Genomic DNA, 25,960 nt, shown 5'->3' with positions numbered 1-25,960 from the left:
GTAGACTGGGCGTGTGATGAGAATCACAGGGCCAGCCCTTGAGTGTCCCTGGGTTTGAAGCCTTCCCGTGGTCACACACATCACTGGCCCATACACCAAGTCATCCACTCTAGACAGTATGGGACTAAGAAGGCCCTTCACCTACATCCTGGCAGGTTCCAAGTGTGGAGAAGGGCGGGGTGACCTGGTCCAAGGTTCATGTCTGCATTGGCAGGGCCTCTCCCTGTCCAGTGGGGGAGGCTTGGACATCTGAGTGGCTGAGTTAGAATAACCCCCTTCCCAACACATCAAAGCAGCCTGCAGAAATGACTGGTTCCCATGGAAACCAACAGCCTTCTGGGAAAAGCACACTAGGTCTAGAGCTATGAGGGGGGAAGGGAAGCCTATGAGGTATGACAGGCAGAATGTTGGGGAGGTGGTGTCGGCATTTGAGGGAAACTGAGGCTCAGCGAGAAATGGGCTAAGACACTCAGTGAGAGATGACAGGGTGTCACCCTTCTTGGGGTGACAGGTACTGGAGCCAATGACCTGTCCCCCTCCTCACCCAACACACCTCAAAGTATAGAAACACAGCAAGGCTCCAACAAGTCAGACACCTGCGCACAGCCAGAGCTTGGCTGGGGCTGTGCTGTCTCTGCTCCCCCAGCAGACTGACCCTGACCTCAATGGCCTATATAGTCCAGGCTACGGCCCAAACACCTCTAGTGCCTATAGCAACCCGAGGGGTCCAGTGCCCGGTTCTCTCCAAAACCATAGTCACAGTCCCTCAGAGCTATGGAGACCTCTAAGCCTGCATCTGCAGGATGCAGTATCAGGAACCTGGGCAGACTACGATGGGTGAGTCTGAAATCCCTCACTCTGCCAGCAGTGCCAGGAGTTGTGGGCCCATTTTACAGGTAAGAAAAATGAGAAGCAGAGTTTTAAAATTACATTTATTTATTATGTGTGTGTGTGTGCACACATCACAGTGTACATATGGAGTTCAGAAGACAATTTGCAGGAGTCTCTTCCCTGCCCCCATGTGGATCCATGTGGGTCTTAGGGAACTAACTTTGGTGGAAGCACCTCTCCCATGGCCCTGCCTCAGGAGCTAGAGTGGTGTTTGGACTGCAGCCCAGTGGCTGGCCCTGTTGGGACATTGGCTTGCAGGGGCCCCAAACTCCAACATAATGCTGCAGTCCCATATGTCCTTTGCCCCAGAACTGCCAGGAAAAACTGTGGGCGGGAAAGGGCACTGGAAGGGGTGGGCCACTAGGTCACCACTGCTGCCTGTGGGGACACAGGCCCCAAGGGCTGCTCCTGCCCTTTTCCCCACCACTGACCTGCTAAACACTTTTGCTCTGGGTGGCATGGGTGGGGACAGAGTGGCAGCTCCCATGTTCTGGAGTCAGAGTTCGCTGAGCCAAGGTCACGGTGCCAGGTCACCCCTCTTTCCTGTCCACAGTTCTCGAAGCTCCACGCGGCAGCCCAGGTCTCGTAATGCGGCCTTGGCCACATCCTCACAGTCTGGGTGGGAAGCTCGGGCTTGTGAGATGAGCTCCTCTGCCCCCAGGTCGAGGATGGGCTTGGAGAAGGCCTGGCTACGGGACACCAAGTTTCGGATCAGCATGCAAGCCTGTTTCTGGAAGAGACGTGGGAATGAATGTGGGGGCTTGCCTGGGGTCCACTCTGACCTCAGTGTGCTCCTTAGAGCATGAGACAGACATTCAGTAGACAGCTTTGCTGGGTAAGGCTAACCCTGTGTTCTCACATGGCCTTCTCAGTCCCATCTACATCTCCTAGGTGAGCACTCAGGAAAGTGTCTGGGACCGAGTCTATGATGTCAGGTCAGACAGCTACCCATAGTCCCCTGAGGCAGGCCCTGGATATGCTACAGTGAGGCCACGCTGCAGTTAGGCCATGGAGTGCCAAAGTTTATTTCTCAAGGAGTCACTCATCAGGGTTGGTTTCAGGAACCTTCACAGATTTTAAAATCCCTGATGCACAGGTAACATCTGCCACAGCTGGGTCTGCAGAGAACTGGTTTACATGAGGATGCCATGTGCATGATGACAATGTTAGGGAGTGTCAGCCAGACATAATGGCACAGACTGATCCAGTGCTCAGGAGGTTGAGGACGCATGACCCTGACAGGCAGGCCTAAAGCAGCTACAGAGCTACAGCCTGTTTCAAAGCAAAAGCAGGGTGGGGGTCAGTTGGTAGAGTGCTTGCCTAACATGTAATAGGCCCTGGGGTCTGTCCCCATTATGAGTGTAGGGGCACAGGCCTGTCACTATAGCACTCAGCAGGGGAAGGCAGGAAGATCAGAAGTTGAAGATTGTTCTTGTAGCCAAAAGAGTTGGAGGCCAGCCTGGGCTACATCAGATCTTGTCTCAAAAAAAAGACAGAAAAGGAGATAAATATAACCCTCAGGCAGAGGTAGGGTGTGTGTGTGTGGTGTGTGTGTGGTGTGTGTGTGGTGTGTGTGTGGTGTGTGTGTGATGTGTGTGTGTGGTTGGTGTGTGTGTGTGTGTGTGTGTGTGTGTGTGTGTGTGTGTGTGTGTGTGTGTGTACTACAGTGCCCAGGTTGTACTGGAACTCACTCTGTAAGGCAGGCCGGTCTTGAATTTGTGGCAACCCTGCCTCTTGAGGACTGGGATCATAGCTACCACACCCGGCTCAAAACACTTAAGACGATGAGAAGGAAAGGGAACCTGCAGTCTCACGGCTATGGCGAGTTCGGCCCTTCACTCACCTGGACACCGGCCTCCTGTGGGTGTGCTTTCATGGCCTGTAGTGCGGCCAGTGCTCCACCACCCTCCACAATGACCCGGCTATTCTCGGGCTTCCGTAAGGCAAGGACACAGAGTGCCGCACAGCTTTGCTCACAAACCTGAGTGTGGACGGACAACTGAGGCTGATGAACAGATTCCCACCTCCCTGTGCCACCATGACCACAGGCCATCCCACCCTGGATATCCTGCAACTCCCCTCAGGGGGGCCTCTGCTGGCTTGTGTGTCACAGCAGTGGTGGCTGGGTGCTCAGGGGTGGTAAGGGCACTGACCCCCGTGAGAACCCAATGGGGTGCAGCTTACCAGGAGCACCTCAGGCCTTCACCTAGTCTTGCTGACAGTGAGGTGGCAATCTCTGTAGACCCTGCCATTGTCCTGTCCATGTTTCTGAGGTAGGTACCTGGGGGCTGGCTAAGTGTCGGGTCATGGCAGCCACAATGGACTCTGTACCGCCTGCCTGGACGATGGCGTCCTTCACATCGTCGTTGCCTGCAATGGCTCTCAGGGCGCTGAGCACTTGTTTCACAAGGTCCTGTGTGGAGGGCAAGGTGAGATCATCCTGGCTTATGTGCCAGCTGTAAGTCTTCTGCTTTCTGAATGGTGGGAGGGGATTTTAAAAAAAATCTCTTTGTCTGTTTGTGTTGGAACACATGTGGCCATCCCAGGGTGACAGGCTGGCCTGTGACAACAGGATCATGACCCACCATACAGAGAAAGGGCAGACTGGAGGACAACAGGCTGGGTCTTGTGGGTGACCTGCTTAATGCACCTGACATGGGTAGGGCATGAGATGTGGCCCAGAGAGAGGACTGAGACTGAACTAAGGACGGTATTTCAATTTCCTCACTCCTGCTCATGGTAGAGAATGTGCAAGTGGGACCGAGCAGTGCCTCAGCTGGTTGTGTGGTTGCCCCACACAAGATGGAGTTCTAGCACTCACACCAACCACATTGTGTCTGGGCAAGGTAGCACACAGATCAAATTCAAGGCCAGTTGGGACTACATGAGACCTTGTGACTCTGCCTCACTCTGTCTTTCTTTCTTTCTCACACACAAACATGCAAACACGTGTTCATGCATGCACACACACACACACACACACACACACACACACACACAGTCTGTCATCCCAGTTCTTGGAAGTAAGTAGGAGGATTACAATATCAAAACAGCCTGGGCTTTGCAGAGCAAGACCAGTCTCAAAAGACAGTAAAACGGGCTGCAGTGTGACTTGGTGGCAGAGGGCTAGCATGCAAGGGGCTTTAAGTCAAACCAGTTTTGGGAAACAAGGAAAAAAAAAAGAGAGAGAGAGAGAGAGAAAGAAAAGGCAGAATGGGACCAGAACCTGAGAGTACGGGTGGGCCTTCTGAACCCAAAACGTCACCCTGCTCTCTCCTCAGTGGGGTCTGGCTAGCTGTGGCCTTAGAGGCAGGAGCCCTGGGAAAGGAGGAAGACTTTGGGCTCCACCTGGTGGTCACTGCAGTCAGCCAGCAGGGTCACAAGGATGCCAAGGCCTCCGAGGTCGATGACCTCCTGGCAGAATTCATTCCGCACAGCCAGGCGGGACAAGGTGCTGCAGAGTTCACTCAGGACTCCCGGGTTGTCAGGAAACGCTGTGCAGAGGCAGAAGCGAGAGTTGGAGGGTCCAGGAACACACAAATATTAGTCTTGTGCCAACTCCCCACTTCACAAGCTGGCTGGGGTCATCCAACAGGCCCAAGGGAGAATTAGCTCCTGGCTGGGCCTGCCATGCCCCCTGGCAGCAGCTACAGAAACTATTACATCACAGTGAGGCAACTAACTGCAGAGCTGCTTCTGGCATCCCCTAAGCAAAGAAGTCTAGGCTGTGCGTGACACACATATGAATCCCAGCACTCGAAGCAGAAGCAGAGGGATCTCTGTGAGTTCCAGGGTAGCCTGGTCTACATAACAAGTACCAGGGCTTCATAGTGAAACAGTCTTGAAGGAAGAAGGAAACCAAACCACCAGAACAAGTTTTCCAATGTGACCTTGAGGTCTCTAGCTGACAATGACACTCTGTAGACCAGGCTGGCCTAGACTCACAGAGTCTAGGCCAAGTGCTGGGATTAAAGGTGTGTGTCACCATGACACCACTACAGCCAGCTCTTTCAGACATTTCAAATGGATGAAAGGGGCAGGTTGGAAGACAGAAGATTTAAGGTATGAAGCTCAACATGACTGCCCACAGCAACTCATAGCAGCCACCTGAAGCTGGACACATGGATGTGCCAAAGTACTTACATATGACAGAAGTGTAGGGCTGCTTTGTTAGATTTACAGTTCTAGAATAAACCCAAGACATCCTGTATCCAGGCAGGTGTCTGAGCCACACTCCCAACCCCTCACTGGGGGAGCCTAGGCACGGGCTCTACCCCTGAGCCATGCCCCCAACCCCTCACTGAGGGAGCCTAGGCAGGGGCTCTACCCCTGAGCCATGCCCCAAGTCCCTCACTTGGGAGGGGGTTCCTTGGCAGGGGTTGTATGGTTGGGTCACCCTGTCAGCCCACCCACCGCATTCTTACCAATGCTGCTCCTACCTCTGGCAGCCTCAATGAGCACCTTCAGACCTCTGTTCTCCTGAACAATCATCTTGGCATGCTCATGGGCGTGGCCAAAGGGCACTCGGATGTCATCATCAAAGGTCATGACACGCAAGGCCCAGCAGGCCTCCCTGACCACATCGGCGTGCTGGCTATGCTGTGTAATAGCAGCGGTTAGCAGGGGCAACACTCCGGCTTTCACCAGGCCCTGCCGATTCTGTTCATGTTTCAGGCAGGCATGGCGCACACAGCGGATCCCACAGCAGGTGAGGTCAGTGTTGGCGGCATTCTGTGCCAGCGTGGCCACGAGCAGCTGCTGGCCCTGGGCATCCAGGAGGTCAGGCTGGCCATCAGTCAGCATAGCCAAGGCATTGAGAGCCTGGAGCAAAAGGCCCTGGTCGCTTGTGGCAGCCAGTTGCCAGGCAGCCAGGAGGATTGGGTAGGCCCCCTTCTGAGCTGCCAGGTACCGGCTGGCCTTCTGCTGCCTGCACTGGTCACAGAATCGGGCAAGGTGGGCCGACACCTCCTGGGGCCGAGACCCAGTCAGGGACTCCTGCAGATCATTAAGAGCCTGCGGAGAATGTCAGTGTGTTAGCCGGGGCTGCTAGGCTCTGAACCGCACATGGGAAGCCTCACCCCAAAATCTGGGCCCAGGATGGCTAGATCCATCTGGAAATTCCTATGCCTAGACTGCTATTTTAAGACAGGATCTTCATTTTTTTAAGTGTGCATGTGCTCAATACTCTCAGAGGCCAGAATAGGAAGTAGGATCCCTCAGAGCTGGAGTTACAGGCTTTTGTGAGTCACACCATGTGGGTGCTGGGAACTGAACCTGGGTCCTCTGGAAAAGCAGCAAGTGCTCTTAACTGCTGAGCCATCTCTTCAGTGCCAAGACAGGGTCTTGATACATAGCCCAGGCTGGCCTTGAACTCATAGGAAACCTCCTGCAACAGCTTCCTGAATGCTGGGATCCAAGTATGAGCCACCATATAATTACCTTACTAAAAAGAACAGCTTTGATTATATTTTATGTATTATGGGTGTTCTGCCTGCATGTGTCTATGAACCACTTATGTGCCTGATGCCTGAGGATGCTGGAAGAGGATGTCACACCCCTGGAACTGGAGTTACAGATGGTTGTGAGCTGCCATGTGGGTGCTGGGAACGGAACCTGGGCCCTGTATAAGAGCAGCCAGTCTCCTAACCGCAGAGCCAGCTCTTCAGCCCTTCTCCGCCTGTCTTTTTAAGAATCAGGCACTGAACCTAGGGCTTCATGCAGTGGCTAGTGAGTCACATACATCCCCAGCTCTCAATTTTTTTATTTTTCATTTAAAAAAAATTACCTATATGTTGTATGCAGCCACACCCCACAACATACATGCAGAGAGCAGAGGACAACTCATGGGAATCAGGGCTCCCCTCTACCATGTGAGTCCTGAGGATCAAACTCAGGTCATCAGATTTGATGACAAACACTTTTTCCTGTTGAGCATTCTTGACAGCACCTTTCTTTTTTTTTTACAATAGAACTGAGGATAGAACCCAGGGCCTGGATGCTAGACATGTGCTCTATCACTGCTCCACACTGGTAGTTTTAGAACCCTGTGAACTCAGTCGCCCTGCTAAGCAGTTGCACATGTGAGTGAAAACACGCTGGAGTCTAACGCTAATGGCACAAAGCAGTGCCTGACAGAGCAGCAGATGAAAGTCATTAGAGTCACTGCAGTGGCTGCTGCAAGGGCCGATGTAAAGGGTAACTGACGAGAGTGATTCTAGAAGGAGAACCTGCCCATCTGGACAGCTCCCTCTCAAGCACTCTCCAGATACTTACCCAGCTCAGGGAAGCCGCATCACTCACATATTTCCCAGGGGTAGCTCTAAGCTATCTGGGGAATTATGGGAAAAATAAACACAGAGCCAGCCAGTCTGGGTGGCAATCGGCATTACCTCAGGATGTGCCACAATGTGAGGCACAGCTAAGTCGATGAGCCCCAGTACTCCTGAGGTTGCTGGCAATGCACCAATGAAAGAGAGGCTCAGCTGAAACCAGCAGCCTAGGTGACTTTGTTTGAACTCAGCTACCAAGTCAGGTAGAGACGCCTGCTGGCAGCCTTAAGAACCTTGGCAGAGCATGTTACAGGGAATAGAAGATTAAAACAGCAAGCCAAGGAGCCAGCGAGGTAGCTTAGTGAGCAAAGGTGCTTCTATGCAAGGATACAACAAACTGCTGAAAGGTGTTCTCTGACCCTCATATGTACATCTCAGTACACCCCAATCAGGTGTGGTGGTGCACACCTTTAATCCCAGCACTCGTGAGACAGAGGCAAGAGGATCTCTGTGAGTTCGAGGCCAGCCTGGTCTACAAGAGCTAGTTCCAGGACAACAGAAAAACCCTGTCTTGAAAAAGAATTTTGCTGCTGTTATTGAAACAGGATCATATTACGTGGCCCTGGCTAGCCTGGACTCACTATGCCTCCCCAGCAGTGGCATTAAGGTGTGTACTACCACACCACGACCTGAGCTGTTTTTTTTTTTTTTTTTCCTAAATAAAACTGAAGGACTGGGATATGGCGGGAGGGGGAGGGAGGGGAATGACACTTGCTGTGTAAGCACAAGGACATGAGTGCAGATCCCCAGAACCCACACAAAGCTGGCCAGAGACCCTTGCTATATTGTATACCCTTGACCTTGGGCAGTGAGAGTCCACATGTACTGTGTGTCTCCAACATGTCCTCCAAGCAGCTCAGCTTGGGACTTGGGACACATGACTGTAGACCTCTACTGGTCACAAGATGTATAGACCCTGACATTCAGATCCTGATTTCAGTCACATGGGACATGGGGAAGAGACCCTCCAGAGCATTTGTTCCAGTGACGAAGGAGATAGCCGCTCCTACCTGCAGGACATCATGTGTGGGCTCCTGGAGGCTGTCCAATGACACTTTGGGTGCTGTCTTCACGATGTTACTCAGATCAACCCCTGCAGAGGGGAAGACGGGGCTGCTGGAGACAAGTGACACCTATTCCTCAAATCCCTCAGGTTAGGAAGTCCCTGACAAAGGCCCGCTTCCGGGGTTCTTCCCAACTGTCCCCCCAGGTGCACAGGCCACAGGCTGCACAGCGTGAGTGTGCCACCATTGCTGAGTAAGGAAGGCCATGCCACGCATGCTGTCTCTGGGTATTGAGGTGGCAGATTCTGCATGGCAGACAAATGAGGGGAACCCACAGAGCCTCTCCCTTTGAACTTGAACCCCTTCTGGTCCCATCTACATCTCTGCCTTCTGAGGCCCCAAAGGCATCCCTGCTGTGGTAGGCACTTCTGTGCGGTTTAGAAGGTTTTTTATTTGGTTGTTTTTGAGATAGAGTCTCACTATGTAGAGCAGGCTAGCCTTAAACTCATAGAGGTCGGTCTATATTCTTTTTTTTTTTTTTTTTTTTTTTTTTTGAGGGTTTCTCTGTGTAGCTTCAGGTGTCCTGGAACTCACTCTGTAGACCAGGCTGGCCTTGAACTCAGAGAAAGGTGTGCATCATCATCGCCTGGCAGAGGTCTACATTCTTGTATCTCCCAAATGCTGGGATTAAGAGAATGTGTCACCACATCAGCTAGGGGGTAAGTATTTTGAGGTAGTGTCTTGTTATGTAGCTCAGGCTGACCTCAAATTCAAAGTAATCTTCCCGTTTCAACTTCCCAATGAGTGAGATCAGCTGCATACTTGTTATCCCAACATTGGGAAGTGGATGCAGGAGGATCAGTGTTCAAGCTAGCCTTAGCTACATAATGAGTTAAGAAGCTAGCCTAGATTATATAAAGCAGTCTTAAAAACAAAACAAAACAAAAAACAATACTAAAGATAAGAAAGAGCTGGAATCACAGGCATGTATCACCATGCTGTGTTTTGTTGGACACTGTGTGCTTGAGGATGTTTGTGTGTGTGCATGTGTTGGGGCATGCAGGTATTCGTGTGTGTGTGGAGGATCAGGTGGAGGTGTCCATGTGTGTGGATGGCCATGTGAGGGTGTCCATGTGTGTGGATGGTTATGTGGGGGTGTCCATGTGTGTGGAGGATCAGGTGGAGGGTGTTCATGTGTGTGTGGCAGGGGGTGATCCCGTGCAAGGGTCATAGAGGTCTAGGGTCAAACTCAGGTATCATTCTCAGGAGCTGTAATCCTTTTGAGACAGGATCTCACTGGAACTTGGAGCTCACCAATCAGGCTAAACTGGCTGGCTGGCAGGCCCCAACAATCCACCTATCTCCGCCTTTTAGTGCTCGGATTACAAACACACCCCATTGTGGTGGTGGGGTGGTGGTGCGCATGACTTAAATCCCAGCATTTAAGAGGCAGAGGCAGGTAGTTTGAGGCCAGTTCCAGAGCAAGTTCCAGGACAGCTAGGGCTACACAGAGAAATCCTGTCTCAAACACTCCCTCCAAAAAAAAAGAAGCCCCCCAAACCCCAAACCAAACTAAACAAACAAACAAAAAACCCAAACAAACAACCCTCCCCCCCAGAAACAAAAACAAACATACCTCATCATGGCTAGCTTTTAATGTGGGTTCTGGGGACAAACTCCGAAAGCATTTTAGCGGTGAGTTACCTCTCCCAGTGTTTACTTGATTGCCCACTAGGGCACCCCATTTCTGTGCCCTGGAGGCAGACCTGCTGACTTCACTGTTCCAATAGAGAGCTAGACTGAGACCAATAACAAAAGGGAATAAGTGTGCTCATACCTAGCACGAGGTCTTTACCAATGGCTTGGAGCACACTTGGTCACACTCATTTTGAGCTTCTGCTCCTTGCCATGTGGCGTAAGGTCTCCAAACCCTACCAGAAGCACCACTGTCACCCAGTCACCCTGCTACCACTATCCTCCATGACTCACTGACTCTAGGACGTGGCACATTAAAGGTGAGGCGGGGTGCTGGTGATGCATGGAGACAGGCACGGATGGGGTTAGTAGTGACAGACTGAAAGCTGTGGCATCTAACAGCCAGTACTGAGCCCACCACCCTACCTTGTGATTCAAACTGCTCCACAGCCTCTTGAACAGCCTCCTCAGCACCCATCTCAAACTCCTCAATATTCTCCTTTACTGCAGCATCAAAGGTCTCCTGCGTGATGCGCTTGGAAGCCATCTCTGCATGCTGAATGGAAAGGAACATTTGGTCAGGGGACAGCAGGCAACTGAGGGTCTGGCTAGTGGTGAAAATGCCACTTGGGCACACCTGTGATCACAGCACTAGGGAGGCAGAGACACAAGGGTCCTGACCAGTGGGAGGCCAACCTGGGCTACACAGTGAGACACTATCTCAAAAAGCCAAAAGGAGGGGCTGGAGAGATGACTCAGAGATTAAGAGCACTTCCAGAGGTCCTGAGTTCAATTCCCAGCAACCACATGGTGGCTCACAACCATCCGTATGAGATCTGGCGCTCTCTTCTGGTGTGCAGATATACATGGAAGCACAATGTTGTATACATAATAAATAAATAAAATCTTTAAAAAAAACAAAAAAAAGGAAAAAGCAAAGGACTGCTGGTGAGATGGCTCAGTGGGTAAAGGTCCTTGGTACCAAGTCTGAAGATCTGAGCTCAGTCCTAAGAGCCAGCATGGTAAAGAGAAATGACTCCCAAAAGCTGTCTTCTGACTCTTTTTCAGGCCATGCCCACACATATAAAATAAAATGAATAAAACAGAAGGAGAAAGAAAATAAGGCCACTTATGTAGTCTACCAGGCCACAATAATGACAACAATGAGAACACTCTTCTCACCTACATCACCCTGGCTTCTCCTCAGAGCTTCTAAAAGTGCAGAAGAGCCCAGGTTGCCACGCCAGCACTTGGCAAGCAGAGGCAGGTGGATTTCTGGGAGTTCCGGGACAGCTTTGTCCACATACAGAGGTCCAGGCCTGCCAGAGCTACATAATGAGACCCTATCTGAAAACAAACTTGGCTTTCAGCTAAATTAAATTCCCTCTCCCCCAAAAGACAATTATGATGTTTCTTGTGACATTTTTCCTTATGATCTGTGTGGGGGAGGGCATGCATGCATAACCCTTCCACAGCTGTCAGGACTCTTTCCCTCCACCATGTGGGTCCCAGGGATTTTGAACTCAGGTCATTAGACTGAGCAGCAAGCACGTTTACCCACTGAACCATCTCACTGGCCCCTGAATCTCATCTCATAGTTAAATATAATTTTCTATGTAACTGTGTACAAAGACAGTATAATACAGTAGCTTACATTAAGGAGGCTTTACATGAGATGCTGAGGCAGGAGGATCTGGAGTTCAAGAAACAGCCTGGGCTATACAGGGAGTTCCAGGCGAACCTAGGTTGCATGAAACCTGTTCTCAATAAACAATCCACCCAAAATGCAGGGTGTGGGGGGAAGGCATTCACTTATATACCAAGGCATAAACAAAATACAACAGATGACAATGTTATTTGGCAGTACAGGGGACAGTGACCAGGGTCTCATGCATGTTAACATGGTCCCCCACCAAGCCTGACTGATCTCCATTTAAATTTTTGAAAACTGCATTTTATCCATGTGTAAATGTCGGCTTACATCTCCTATGTGAGCATGCAGAGGCCAGAGAACAACTTGTAATTATCAGTTTTCTCCAGCCTGGGGGTTCTGGGTATTGAAGTCCAGTCATTAGGTTTGGCAGTTAAGTGCTTTAACCTGACAGCCCCCTCACTGGCCTGAATACTGTTTTCTAATACACAGTCCATAACCAGTGTTATCAAGCTCTCCTGATACAGTTCTTTATAACAACTGACACCTGCCCTTTCACTCTGAAATCATGAGTCAGTCAGGGTAGTGGTACGCCCCCCACCTCAGCAGGCTCAGCCTGGGCTACAAGAGGCTGTCTCAAAAAGGAAAAAAACAACAAAAGCTCATCCCTGCACCCCACACGGTGAAGACCGAGAGCTGATTCCACAAGTGCTGTGAGTGTGCATGCACGCGCGAGCACACACACACGCACACATTATAATATAAACACAAATAACATTAAAAACAATTTTAAAATTTATTATTATTATTACTATTATTATTAAAAAGCATGAGTAAACCAGAAGCAGGCTAGTCTCTGAGTTCAAGGCCAGCCTGGTCTACAAAGCAAGTTCCAGAGAAACCCTGTTCTGAAAATCATCAACAAACAAACCTAGACACACTGGAGACAGAAGTGGTGGACTTCTGAATAATTCACTTCTGCTGTGAATTCCAGGCCAGCCTGCTCTACATAGTGAGACCCTGTCTCAAAAAAACAAAACAAAACAATAAGTGAAATAAAAACAGCCTCGTTCAAGCAGCCCTACTCTCCCATTCAATGATTCCCTCCGTTTTTGTTTTTTGTAAGCTAGGACCTCATGTAGACCTGACTATCTTCTAACTCGCTTTGCAGCTAAAGCTGTGCACGAACTCCCGATCCTCCAAACTCTTCCAACAAACCCCTGATTACTTGTTTTTGAGGCAGGGTCTAGCTAGGCAGCTTAAACTGGTATGGAACGCGCAGCAATCTTCCTGCCTCCGATTCTCGAGCTCACCACAACGCCTGTTCTTGCTCTTTTGTTCGGTTTTTATTCTGAAACGCCGTCTGGCTACGCAGCTGAGGCCGGTCTCGAACTCACAGCAATACTCCTGCCTCCGCCTCCCGAGAGCATACATGACAGATGCAGCAACCACGCCTGCTCATCACCATCGTGCACAGCAGGACCCCTGAACCCCTGAGCCACACCGACCGTCCCGCACGTCCTGCCCTCCTTGCCCCAGCGGCGCACAGCCGCAGCACAAATGAATGAAATGAACGGAAACCGTGCACCCCAGAGAGGAGAGGCATCGGTTCCGACTGTCCTCCACCATACCACGTCCCTGAGGGCCGCGCAGACGCCACCAGCCCGAGCCCACGACGCCCGCTCCCAGCTGCGCCCAGCGCGGGCCCGGTGGCCGGCGTTCCTCACCGGGTCCCGGGGAAAAGGGTGGGGTTCGCAGTTGTCGCCCGCGGCTCCGCCTTTGGCTCCTTCCGGCCACCGTACGTGCGCAAGCGCAGAGACGCCGCTTGGCCTCGGCGTCCCTTCCTCAGCCGAGACGCTCCCTCCCTGGGCAGCAGAGGAGACCGTGAGCACAGGTAAAGCGAAGGGAGCCACAGTGTACGCGTGGCCCTGGAGCCCGCGCCGTCTTTTCCGCACTTCTAGTTATCGCTTCCCCTCAAAAGAGAGAGTTTCCACCTCGGTAGAATCCGCCCTGAGACGGGGGCGGCGCGCCTGCGCGCGAGAGCCAAAATGGCTGCTGTCGACGCCTGCGTATGAGGGGCGAGGCGGCGGCAGCCCGCGCCTGCGCACCGAGGCGAGGCGGCGGCCTGCGCCTGCGCAGCCCGGCGCTGCGGAAACCGTTGGCTTATTTGCATCTCCCCGCCTCGCGAGGCGGCGGGTAAGGAGCCTGAGGCGGCGGCGGGGGCGGCACCGCTCGGGGTGAGGCCTGGGCCCTGGCGAGCAGGCAGGGTGGGCGGCCGGGCGGCCGGGCGGCCCCGGGCTGGGGAGGACCGCGGGTGGCCCGGGGCGAGCGCGTTCCCCGGCCCGGGCCCGCGTCCATTCATTCCGCTCGAGCTCACAGCCGGCTGGGCGTAACGGTGGACGGGCTTTGCGTCAGGCCTCCGGCTGCTGGGAACCGCCGCGGCCCCCGTGGGGAAAGGGCGGTGCGGACAGGTTAGGTCCCTTGATTAGATCTCAGGACCGCCTGACCCGGAGACCCTGCCCTTAACCGACCGAGAACAAGGGCCGCCCTCTCGTTTTCCCAGGGCGTGAGGAAACTGGGTGAGGGTTATAGAAATGACCAGAAGGCTGGTTTGTCCCTTGAATTTGGGAGTGTCATGAGGCAGGCTGTCACTGATAGAAATGCTGCCTAGGTTTTTTCCTCATTCCCAGTGAGTGCCCAGTTGGTCAGGTTCAAGACCAAGGCTCCTGGCTTTTGTTGGTACACTTCAAGTCTGCTTTTTTCTCCCAATGTCGAACTGAGTGTGATGGCTCACACCTGTAATTCTAGTGCTCAGGAGGCAGAGACAAGAGGAGCACTGCACTTTCGATGCCACCCTAGTCTACATGTTAAGTTTGAGGCCAGTCAGGGAATATGTGGTTTAGATCATATATCTGGAATCCTTTCTACTCTACCCTGCCACACACACACACACAAAAAAAAAAAAAAATAGTAAAAAATTAAATAAATAAAAATAAAAGGACAGGGTCTCCATAGCAGTGCGTACCAGGAATCCTAGTACTTAGAAGGCGGAAGCAGGAGGATCACAATCACAGTTCAGCACCAGCATGGACTACTCTCATGTAGTAGCAAAACAAAACAAAAACATACACACACAAAACTGGGTTTTGCTGTGTAGTGTAGACTGGCCTGGAACAAGTAGCCCACACAGGCTTTAAGCTGTTGCTCAGCACCCTAAATAGCAGTGGTTACATGTGCATACTACTAGGTCCTATCTTGGGGGTTGGCAGTAATAGATTTCTGGTTATGGATTGGTTAGTTTGGCTGGTCACAGACTCCAGGGATCCCCCTTGCTGCTCTTCCTCAGCACTGAGATTACAGGCACATGTGTCCTTGTGCCCCACTTTTGTCTTCATTTTGTGTATTTCTGGGTACATGTTAGCCAGAGCACATGGGTGGAAATTGGGAGACAATTTGTCAGATGCCAGATTGCAGTCAGGTCATCGGACCCCGGACCCCTCCTCCCCTTTAAAGATTTTATTTACGGGGCTGGATAGGGGCAAGTGGGTGGGTACAGGTGCCAGTGTGAGCCAAAAGAGGTCATCAGATCCTCTGGACCTGGAGTTGTAGGTAGTTGTAAGCTGCCCAGTGTGGGTACTGGGAACTGAACTCCAGTTCTTTTCAAAAGCAGTAAACACTTTTAACCACTGAGCTGCCTCTCCAGTCCCCCAGCCCCCTTTCCAGGTTCTCATCATGTAGCTGAGCTGGAACTGGAAATCCCATTGCCTCAGCTTCCTAAGTGCTGGTCTGCAGCATCACACCCACCTCCTCCTGTAATGTCTCAGATCTGTGCTAGAAGGATGCAGCTCTTTGGTGTGTTGTTGAAAGAAGCAAAAGAGTTCTTCCACTGAGACTAGCTCAGACTGTACAGTTGCTAACTTATTGTCCCCTTGTGAGAATATCATTCACTCATCCAGAGAGCTCTCAGGGTGAAGTGAGCTCTGGGAAGCCCTTCTCCAAATACTTTTTTCTAGGTCGTTCTCCCATTTCTGTTACCCTGTTTTTGGTAGTGGTCTTTTTACCCTAGGGCAAGCTGTCTTGATTAGTGTGGCTTCTCTCACTGTAGGAGAGGAAAACATGGCAGCAAGGCGGATGGCACAGGAATCTTTGGATACTGTATTACAGGAGAAATGTAAACGGTATGGGGATTCTGAGGCTGTCGGTGAAGCTCTCCAGCTCAAAGCTCAAGGTAAGTTAAGATTCGCAGGTGGGTGTCAGCCAAGCTCCTCTGGTCCTTGCTGGATTTGTCAGGGGGAATCACATTTTCTTGTGGCCCACCTGCCAGCTAGATCAGTGTGCAGAAGGTGCTGCTGTCAGTGTGTGGGGTGTCAGTCAGACACCCTCCCACAAAAGAAGAATTTGAGGGTATTTTGCTGTTGGGGCCTTACTCATGCTGAAGCAAACACTCAGCCACTGACTACACCCTAGCCTCTACAGAGGGTTCCTGTGTGTGTGTGTGTGTGTGTGTGTGTGTGCGCGCGCGCGCACGCGCGCTCGCGGTTAAACACACAGGTCAGAGGACAGCTTGGAGAAGTTGATTCTCTCCTTCCACGATGTGGGTTCCAGGGATTGGACTCAGTTGTCAGTCAGGCTTGTGGCAGGTACGCTTACTCGCTGAACCATCTGAGCAGCTGTCCCCCTTTTAAGACACTGCTTCAACCTCCAGCAAACTGGCTGGGACTGAAATCAGTTCTTGCAGTCATGTCTAAACCACTACTTGTGGATTGCTGTAGATGTATCCCCACATAAAATAATAAACATACTGAAAATGTTTAAGATCTGTTGTTGTTTTGTTGTTATTGCTATAGAAAATGATTCTTTTTTAAGCTTGATTAGTTCTGTAGTGTAGGTTTTAAGACCGTCTCCCTTTTATAACTCTGCCTGTCAGTGCTGGGATTGCAGCCATGCCTGGCTTTTTATCAATGAAGGATCTTGAACCTTGTACCTCTTGCTTGCACAGCAAGCATTGTTACCCATTGAACCATCTCCCCAGCCTCCACACATCACATCTTAATTTCTTTCCTCAAGACCACCTACTGGAGCATTGTGTTGTGGTACATACTGAGGAGCCTGAGGCAGAAGGATTCCTGTGAGCTTGGGCTATATAGTAAGACCCTGCCTTAAAAGAACAGAGAGAAAGAAAACTTGATTGGCAGAGAAACAGTAACCTTAGAGTGAGCTGGATGGTTCTGGTGGTGTCTCATCATCTTTCCTGTCTTTAGGCTTTTGCTCTGTACTGGACATTTTTCTGTAACCCAGGGTGTGGGAAATGTATGATGTAGCCACCATTCCTGCCTCTTAGCTCTGCCACCTTGACTGCACCAAGACCATAGTCAGAGCCTGAGGGGTGGAACTTCATGTCTGTGCCGAGCACCCCGCCCCCCCAGCCCTTAACACCAGGTGCTGCCACTTGATACATGGTGAGAGTATGTGAGGATGGCATTTCTCACTGTGTTCCTGCCCATTGGATGCCCTTCTTAGCACCCACCTTCCCCCAGTGTGTGTATGTGTGTGCAGGGCAGTGAGGTGTTGGTAGGTGGGTATGCATGTGGTGGTTTTCACTTAGGGTGAAACCCAGGACCAGAAACGTGCTAAACAAGGGCTCTGCCACTGATCCATCTCCTTTCCTTCAGTAATGGCAGTGCCTAGTGAGTACATAGTAGGTGCTCAGTAAGTGCTTGCCAAAGAAGGGAACTTGTATTTCCCCGGGAGTGTGGATTTTTGTTTTCCATTATTCTGCTTCTTGATACCTGTCCCCTTGCTTGCTTTTTGGGGGGGGAGGGGGAATTGTATACATGTGTTCATGTTTGTGTGTGTTCATGTGGTGGGTGCACAGGCATGTGCATGGTGACTAAAAGTTGACATCTGGTATTTTCCTTAAGAACTTTACACTTTGTTTTGCTTTTTAAATATTTTTTTAGATTGCACATTTGTGTGTCTGTGTGTGGGTATGTGCACCTGAGGGACAGCTGGCACTCCCAGAAGAGGGGACCAGCTTTCTTTCTTGGGGGGGGGTGTTGTTTGTTTGTTTGTTTGAGACAGGGTTTTTCTGTGTAGCCCTGGCTGTCCTGGAACTCACTCTGTAGATCAGGCTGGCCTTGAACTCACAGAGATCCGCCTGCCTCTGACTCCTGAGTGCTGGGGTTAAAGGTGTACGCCACTGGCAGCATCCTCTTAAGAAGGGAGTCCCAGAACCAGGGAGAGATTGAATAATATTTATTTGGAGTGAATCTGACCTGTTTGGATGGGTCCAATTCAGCTCCCTGGAATTTACAAGAATCCTTGAGTTTGTGAAAACATTAGAAGCATATTTATGTTAGAAGTGACTTGCCTAAAAGCATTAACATTTTTAAAACTGACATTTTTTTTGCATAATAAAAAGTACCTTAATCTTGACCTTGCAGTTATAATCGTATAGTGATATAGCTTGGTGTTTTGTACTCTGTCAGAGTTGGATTAGTAGCTTATCAGAACTTTACTATGAACAGTAGCATAATGAAAGTGAGAAATCTGGAACATATTTCATTCTTTTTAATGTCTCAACTCACTTTTTTTGCCATCACTTAAGTCTTTTTATCCTCAGACCTTCATAACTTGTATTTATATTTAGACCTTCATATACCTTGTATTGCCATCTTTATATAGATAAACCTTAAAATACCTGTTCCTGAAATCTGTTTTGTGACAGTTAGAGCTTTGGCTGTTGCTTTAAGCTGGCAAAGCTACCAGCCGTCAAAAGCATCAGAGTTCCTGAGAAGTATAAAATTTCACCTGAGTTAATGATTATAAAGAATAACAGACTTGGCAGCAGGCTGCATGGACAGCCACTCCCAAGGTCCTCCATAGTTGTTGAGGGCAGCAGCTTTAATGACACCTGTTTTCTGCTGATAGAATGGGACCTGTGAATTAGGAACTGTAGGAAGACTTGCCTACCGTTGACCCAAGCAACATGGAGAAAGTTGTGATTCCACTGTCCTCTTTTTTTTTTTTTTTTTGAGACAGGGTTTCTCTGTGTAACTTTGATACCTGTCCTGGCACTCGCTCTGGAGACCAGGCTGGCCTCGAACTCACAGAGATCTGCCTCTGCCTCTCTGCCTCTCTCTCTGCCTCTCTCTCTGCCTCCCTCTCTGCCTCCCTCTCTGCCTCCCTCTCTGCCTCTCTGCCTCTCTGCCTCTCTGCCTCTGCCTCTGCCTGAGTGCTGGGATTAAAGGCTTGTGCCACCAATGCCTGGCGCCACTGTCTTCTTGTCCACAGTCTTAAGAGTCCTTTGCAACAGTTGAGGGTTGCTAAGTAGCCAGCATTACCACTTTTGTGGGTGGAGTTTCTTTGATGCCCACCAGTCTTCTTGGAAGAAATGAGGTGGGGCTAGCAGCTGGCCTGTCTCTCTGTTATAAAAAGCTTTTTAACAAAACATTTTAAATGCCATATCCTCTAGATCTCTGAGCATTTGAGGGCTGACTATTTGGTATATCTCAGCAGACAAAACCCATCCCTGGCTACCTGCCTTAAGACCATAGGTGACTAGGCAAGGCCCCATCCCTGTGGTTAATTTGTATGACTACAGATTAGTGCAGGATCTGTCTGGGAAGCTGGAGTTGCAGGCAGTTGTGAGCTGCATCATGTGGGTTTGGGAACCGAACCCACGTCCTCTGGAATGCTAGTGCTCTTACCACTGATCCATCTCTCTGAAAATGTGAGTGCTCTTACCACTGAGTCATCTCTGTGGCCTCACCTTGCTCTTTGAGGCATATGGAGCTTGCTGATGTGACTAGATTAGCTGGCCCAGTTGGCCCTGAGATCCTCCTGTCTCTGCCTCCCCGGTCCTGGGGTACAACTCAGTTCTTCTTGTTTGTGCAACAACCACTTTACTCACCTCTCCCTAGCTCGTCTCCACCAAAGTCTCATTCTGTAGCTCAGACTGGCCTCAAACTCACTGTGTAGCCCAGCTAGTCCTGAACTCTCAGTCCTCCCCTCTCATCTCCTGAATGCTGATCTTCAGGTATTTGCTACCAGACCTGGGACTCGTTTTTGTCAGATAATTTTTTTTCCTTTATTGTAGATTCTGTTTAAAAATTCAACTGTGAGAAAGCTGTCTGAGACCTGCTACTGCCATAGATGGCTTCTGTGGGCAGCTTCTTAGAGTGTTTCTGTGTGCAACAGTCACTGTGACAGTACCTGTGCACCCTCCATCCGGGTTGACCCTCCACTCTCCATTATAGCTCCACTTAATGTGGCTCCTTCTACTCTTAGCTGCTGTGTCTCTGCTTCAGCCCCAGAGACAGGGTTAATGGCCTTTCTACCACACTGGGGTCAGATACCAAGTTGTCACCTGCTCAGCTGTCATGGGTGTGGCATGGGCCAAAGCTGCTGCCTCCCAGTGGCAGTGTGGGACATGAAGTCCTCCAGGAGGCAGTGAGAGTGGCAGCTTCTCTAAAACTTCTGGGACAGAAGTGGAACCCTGAAGAGGGCTGGGTGTGGCAAAAGATGCAGGCTGCATAGAAAGTAAGCCCCTTCTCTAAAGGGAGGTGGAGGTGGTGGCTGGTGCTAGAGCCTCCGTCTGATGCTAATGTGTGCCTGTGGGGTTACCCACTACCCTGCCTTGGCTAATGGCCACAAGGGCAAGCACAAGCCTGGTGCTTACAGACCTGACTTGGTAAGTGTGATCACCCCTCAGTGCCCATAGGACATGGGGTCCCCAGCCCCTATATAGTGCAAGCTTGGAAGATGCTTCCCCCTTTGAATGTAATAGCATGGTGGTGTCTGCACAGCATGGAGATGTTCATATCTTCCATGCGTTTCGAATCCCCCCAGTGCAGCTAAGCACAGTGAGAAAAGCCACCCAGGGAGTGCAGGTGCAAGTTTCCTAGGTACTTCTACTCTTACTTGGTTGAATACGTGACTGCAGTTCTCACTGGTTCTGTGCAAACTGGCCAGTAGAGAGCTGGAGATGGCACCACACACATTTTCTTTATTGGTGTGTGTGTGTGTGTGTGTGTGTGTGTGTGGTGCCTGTGTACATCTTTGTGCTCAGTGTGTGCAGATATCTTCCCCAGGTGCTCACTCTGCACTTTGTGTATTGAAACTGGGTCTCTTGCTGACCCGTGTCTCCACTCCTGAGCGTGGGGACTACAGGCAGCCACACCTGCCTGGTTTTCCTGTGGGCTCTGGGGATCTGGTCTCCTGTCCTCACACTTGCATGGCAAGCACTTTATTCACTGAGCTGTCCAGATGCCTCTGCCCATTTACACAATGTTAGCAGCAGAATAAGTTTGCACCTCACACTTGGAGTATACGAACTTGTGTTGGCTAGTGTGTGGGCCATTCCCTTGCAGCCCATTGCTCTAAAGTGTCTTCTGTCTTTCTGTGGCTATTTATTTCAGATCTCTTAAGGACAGGCTCAAGAGCCAGAGCAGATATCTACGAGGACGTTCATGGTGATAGCAGGTACTCCGCCAGTGGACCTGGAGTGTACTCACTAGACTTGGGGAGAGAGGGCCTGAGAGGTGACATGTTTGCAGGACCCTCCTTCAGATCCAGCAATCAGTCCATCAGTGAGGACAGCTATCTTCGCAAAGAATGTGGCCGGGATCTGGAAGCAACCCATACTGACTCCCGGGACCAGAGTTTTGGCCACCGGAAAATGGGACATTTTCCTTCTCAGGACTGGAAGCTTGCGCTCCGTGGCACTTGGGAGCAAGACTTGGGCCACCCAGTTTCTCAAGAATCCTCCTGGTCACAGGAGTATGGTTTTGGGTCTTCAGTGTTGGGGGGCTTGGCCTCCTCTAGGCGGTTGGAGAAGGAGAATCCGGATTATGACCTGGACCATCGTGGGGATGTGAACTCTGTGTCTAGAGGCAGTGGGCAAGTCCTGGCCAGAGGCCGGTCTCTGAACATGGCTGACCAGGAAGGCACTCTCTTAGGAAAGGGGGACACTCAGGGCCTGCTCACAGCAAAGGGTGTCGGGAAGCTTATCACACTGAAAAACATGACCACAAAGAAAATGCCTGTTGTTGGTCGTATTACTTCCAAACCTCAGGGCACTAACCAAATCCAAAAAACCACCCCAAGTCCTGATGTGACCCTCGGAACAAGCCCAGGGTTGGATGAAATCCAGTTGGCTGCTCTGAAGATGCCCTTGGGGCTGGACCTGAGGGCCCTGGGCTTCCCCAGAAGGAAGCTGGGCTTTGATACCATGGAGAAGGCAGATGTGTTTTCAAGGTTTGGCATAGAGATCATCAAATGGGCGGGGTTCCACACCATCAAGGATGACCTCAAGTTCTCCCAACTTTTCCAGACTCTTTTTGAACTGGAAACTGAGACCTGTGCCAAGATGCTGGCCTCCTTCAAATGCTCCTTAAAACCGGAGCACAGAGATTTCTGCTTTTTTACTATCAAGTTTTTAAAGCACTCTGCTCTGAAAACACCCCGAGTTGATAACGAGTTTTTAAACATGCTTTTAGACAAAGGTGCTGTGAAGACCAAAAACTGCTTCTTTGAGATCATCAAGCCCTTCGACAAGTACATCATGCGGCTCCAGGACAGGCTGCTGAAGGGCGTCACTCCCCTGCTCATGGCCTGTAATGCCTACGAGCTGAGTGTGAAGATGAAGACCCTCACTAGCCCTCTGGACCTGGCCGTGGCCCTGGAGACCACTAACTCCTTGTGTAGGAAGTCCCTGGCACTCCTAGGCCAGACCTTCTCCTTGGCCTCCTCCTTCAGGCAGGAGAAGATCCTAGAGGCTGTGGGCCTCCAGGACATCGCTCCATCTCCTGCTTCCTTCCCAAACTTTGAGGACTCCACTTTGTTTGGAAGGGAATACATAGACCACCTGAAGGCTTGGCTCATGGCCAGTGGCTATCCCCTCCAGGTCAAGAGGGCTGTGCCTGCAGAGCCCCGAGAACAGAAAATCACACCTCAGCCCTGGGCTGCAAGCACTCTGAGCCAAGGTAAAGATTTCTTTCTTTCTTTTCTTTTTTTTTTTTTTTTAAACAATGTCATCACTACCAGTGTTAACAGGATTTTTGTTTGTTTGGTTGGTTGGTTTTTCAAATCAGGGTTTCTCTGTGTAGCTTTGGAGCCTGTCCTGAAACGAACTCATTTGGTAGACCAGGCTGGCCTTGAACTCAGAGATCCATCCGCCTCTGCCTCCCCAGTACTGGTGCACTGCCACCGCCTGGCCCAGTGTTAGAGTATTTTTATTCATTGTGTGTGTGTGGATGGATACACAAGTGCCAGGGCACATGTTAAGAGGTCATCAGAGGACAGCTTGTGGGAATCAGTTCTTTTCTTCTACTACATGGGTCCCAGGGAAGGAACTTCAGTCACCAGAGTGGCTTTAAGCACTTTGACCCACTGAACCATCTTGCTGTCCTCAGATTTTTAAAAATATGTGTGCACATATGTGTTTGCAGGTGCATGTGTGTATGTATGAAACTAGAAGACAGCATCTCTCAGGTGTTGTGGTTCAGAAAGACTGTCCACCATCTTTGAAACAGACAGGGCCTCTCACTGAACCTGAAGCTCGCTGATATGATATGTTAGGCTGGCCACCTTCCTGGTTCGGGCATATGTGTGCATCACTGCTCAAGGCATTTAATATCAGACCCGAGATCAAACACAGGTCCTCATTGTTGTAAGGTAACAGAGGTTGCCCTAGACCTTCTTTGAGATGTAAAAAATATAATTATATATACATACATCTGTATTTTAATACTTATCTATGTATGTGCCTGAGTGTGTATACTGTATATGTGTAGGACCTGACAGAAGTCAGAAGGTGCCAGGTTCCTTGGAGCTGGAGTTATAGGCAGTTGTGTGCTGCACAACATGAGTGCTGGGAACAGAACCTGGGCCCTTTGCATGAGCAGTATGTACTCTTAACTGCTGAGACATTGATCCAGCCCCTCTCTTTGAGATTTTTATATACTTTTTAAGAAACACTCAGAGTAGAACTCAAGGACCCAATTGTTTTACCCTTGGTTTTGAGGCAGTCTCATTTAGCCCAGGCTGGCCATGAACTTCTGCTCTTTCTGCCTCTACTTTTGAAGGCCGAGATGACAGAAATGTACTGCCTCCCCTGCTTTCTGTGGTCCTGGGATTGGAGCCCAGGGCTTCATGCATGCTAGGTGAGTGCTGTATCCACTGAGCCCTAGTTTTCCAGCCTTAAGATTCTTTGGGAAGAGACCCATTTGGGAATCAAATGGAAAATTGGCTGGCTCTCACTAGGAATAATGCATGACCCCCTTTCATCATAGGATCAAGGTTAGGATGCCATGTTCTGAAGTATCTTGTCACTACCCATCACCAAAGGCAGAGAAAACAGAACACTAAGATTAGTCAGTCCTGTGCCCAGGGGGTAGGAGGGGTGGTTAGAGTACTGAGGGGCATCAAGAACCAGCTGAGTCACTCCAGGAGGTACTGGTACTGGTGCCTCACCTGGTTCACAGTCAGCAGCAGCTCTGGCACTGGTCAGAGGTCCTGTGCTCCCAGCATGCATGCTGTCACACCCAGCCTTCCCAGGCACCAGAGGACATAGTAGCCATCTTTTCTCTCCTGTGACATGTCATTTTTACCCCTGCCCTCTCCTTAATGGAGCCCTTATTGCACCAGGCAGCAGATGTCCCAACACAGATGAGTGGCTGTGACTACTTCTCAGAAGGATCTTCCAGAAGCAGACTGCATGCGTTCCCCTCCCCATCCCCTAGTGCTGGGGGGAAATGAGGGTAGCAAGTGCCAGGTGCTATGGGTAGAGGAGGAAGGGCCTAAGGCCTTGGGCTCCCCTCTCTAGGTGGGGATCCAGGCACTGCAGCAGCAGACACACTGACCTGAGGGTGCAACTGCCTGCTCAGCAATCTGTTTAGGTTTGTTTTGTTGTTTTTGTGTTTTGTGCACAACCCCACCCAGAAAGATTTAAATTTTTATTTGTGTGTCTCCATGTCTGAGTATATGAGATCAGAAGCCAGAAGAGGGTATTAGATCATTGAAGTGGGGCTGCAGGTGTGCAAGGTACCAGCAAGCACTGTTAACTTCTGTAGCCCCTCATTTGTCTTTTTCTTTTTCTTTCTTTTTTTTTTTTCTTTTTCTTTTTTTTTTTTTTTTTAAGATCGGGTCTTGAGATATAGCTTAGGCTAGCTAGCCTCAAGTTTTCGATCCCCTGCCTCAGCTACCCCATATGCTGGGAGGCATGATGTCTCAGCTTATCTATGAGTTCTGTAGCATTCCACTACATTATGTCGCCCACCATGTGTAAGTCACTCTGCTTTGCCTTTAGGGGCTTTCACTGCCTTGTAGTAGTGGTTTCTGAAGCAGAGCTGGGCATGTGTCCTTGACAGCCTCTGTTGTGAGTGCACAGCTGTGTGGTCAGCCATAGACCATGGCCTACCAGAATTGCTCAGCTGCTTCCGTTAGTGTCATCCATCCCTACAACAAATGCTCAGTGCTTGCTGACCTTGGCATGGTGGCACAGGCCAAGAGAGACAGGATTGCTGTAAACTTGAGGCTGGCCTGTGCTCTGCATAGCAAGAGCTTGACTGAGAAAACAAGAGGATAAACTGAAGAAATGGCTCAGCACTTAAGAAGAGCACGGGCTGCTCTTCCAGAGCAGAGGTCCCACATGGTAGCTCACAACTGTAACTCCAATCCAGGATGCCTAGTATCTGGGCCTCCATGGGTATCAGATACACAAGTAGTACACAGACACACATAGACAAAGCACGCATACACATAAAATAAAAATAAAAACAAAAACAAAACAAAATAAAAATAAAAACAAAACAAAAGAGGAGCCCACAAGATGGGTCTTCAGGTAAAGGCACAGCCTAAATTCAGTCACGATGACTCACATGGTAGAGGGAGATAATGGACTCTCAAGTTGTCTTCTGGCTGCTACCTGCTTGTGATATGCGTGCAAGCTTTCACACATTAATTAGTTAATTTTTTTTTTTATTTGATTGGGTTGGGTTGGTGTTTTGTTTGTTTTGGGTTTTTTTTTTTTTTTTTTTTTTTTTTTTTTTTTTTGGGAGACAGGGTTTCCAAGTGTAACCCTGGCTGTCCTGGAACTTGTAAATCAGGCTGGCCTCGAACTCACAGAGATCCGCCTGCTTCTGCCTCTCAAGTTAATTATTAAAAAAGAAGAAGGATTGGGGAAATGGCTGTGTGGTAAGAACACTTACTGAATTAACTTGAGGACCTGAATTCAGATCCCAACAACCACCTAAAACTTGGGGGCCATACCCATAACCCCAGTTCTGTGAGTCCAGAGCAGGAGGATGGCTGTGGCTTGTGGTCCACTAAGGCTCGCTAGTAGCTGCCAGTCTACCACTGGCTGCCAGGGTGACCAGCCTACACCAGTG

At 50.2% G+C, this 25,960-nt stretch overlaps 2 protein-coding genes across 19 annotated transcripts in view; one reads left to right on the top strand and one right to left on the bottom strand.

Moving 5' to 3' along the window:
- Positions 1-915: 915 nt before the first annotated feature.
- On the bottom strand, positions 916-13,431 carry Armc6 (armadillo repeat containing 6). Of its 11 annotated transcripts, none has more exons than XM_027394666.2 (9): positions 13,202-13,328; positions 12,502-12,590; positions 10,346-10,475; positions 8,231-8,313; positions 5,316-5,904; positions 4,240-4,385; positions 3,173-3,304; positions 2,735-2,872; positions 916-1,621 (listed from the first exon to the last, which is right to left on the bottom strand). In XM_027394666.2, the coding sequence occupies exons 3-9, from the start codon at positions 10,464-10,466 to the stop codon at positions 1,409-1,411; spliced, it is 1,422 nt and encodes a 473-aa protein (XP_027250467.1). In that variant the 5' UTR covers positions 10,467-10,475; positions 12,502-12,590; positions 13,202-13,328; the 3' UTR covers positions 916-1,408. The 11 variants fall into 11 exon arrangements, with proteins under 11 accessions (XP_027250467.1, XP_027250469.1, XP_027250464.1 ...); XM_027394668.2 differs by lacking the exon at positions 13,202-13,328 and adding an exon at positions 12,884-13,195; XM_027394663.2 differs by lacking the exon at positions 12,502-12,590 and having other exon boundaries at positions 13,298-13,431.
- The window catches only part of Sugp2 (SURP and G-patch domain containing 2), a 30,491-nt gene continuing 17,916 nt past the window's right edge, over positions 13,386-25,960 (top strand). For 3 of the 8 annotated variants that reach the window (XM_027394658.2, XM_035450527.1, XM_027394659.2), the window contains exons 1-3: positions 13,709-13,807; positions 15,676-15,798; positions 20,990-22,555. In XM_027394658.2, the coding sequence (XP_027250459.1) occupies positions 15,687-15,798; positions 20,990-22,555 (1,678 nt within the window). In that variant the 5' untranslated portion in view covers positions 13,709-13,807; positions 15,676-15,686. Of the gene's footprint in view, positions 13,465-13,708; positions 13,808-13,827; positions 14,150-15,675; positions 15,799-20,989; positions 22,556-25,960 lie in introns of those variants that run through there. The other 5 variants (XM_027394654.2, XM_027394655.2, XM_027394656.2 and 2 more) reach the window with 3 other exon arrangements.

Source organism: Cricetulus griseus (assembly GCF_003668045.3).
Source record: "Cricetulus griseus strain 17A/GY chromosome 1 unlocalized genomic scaffold, alternate assembly CriGri-PICRH-1.0 chr1_0, whole genome shotgun sequence".
Taxonomy (NCBI): Eukaryota; Metazoa; Chordata; class Mammalia; order Rodentia; family Cricetidae; genus Cricetulus; species Cricetulus griseus.
The sequence above is the reverse complement of the archived record's forward strand: the minus strand, read 5'-3'. Positions and strand labels throughout refer to the sequence as shown.

What these genes read in the sequence shown, in the direction of transcription:
- Armc6 (XM_027394663.2), bottom strand. Translation starts at nt 10,466, where the DNA reads ATGGCTTCCAAGCGCATCACGCAGGAGACCTTTGATGCTGCAGTAAAG. An exon ending in GGAGCAGTTTGAATCACAAG is followed by an intron (nt 8,314 to 10,345) that starts GTAGGGTGGTGG and finishes TCCCCTCTGCAG; the next exon opens with GGGTTGATCTGAGTAACATC. An exon ending in GACACTTAGCCAGCCCCCAG is followed by an intron (nt 2,873 to 3,172) that starts GTACCTACCTCA and finishes GTCCACACTCAG; the next exon opens with GTTTGTGAGCAAAGCTGTGC.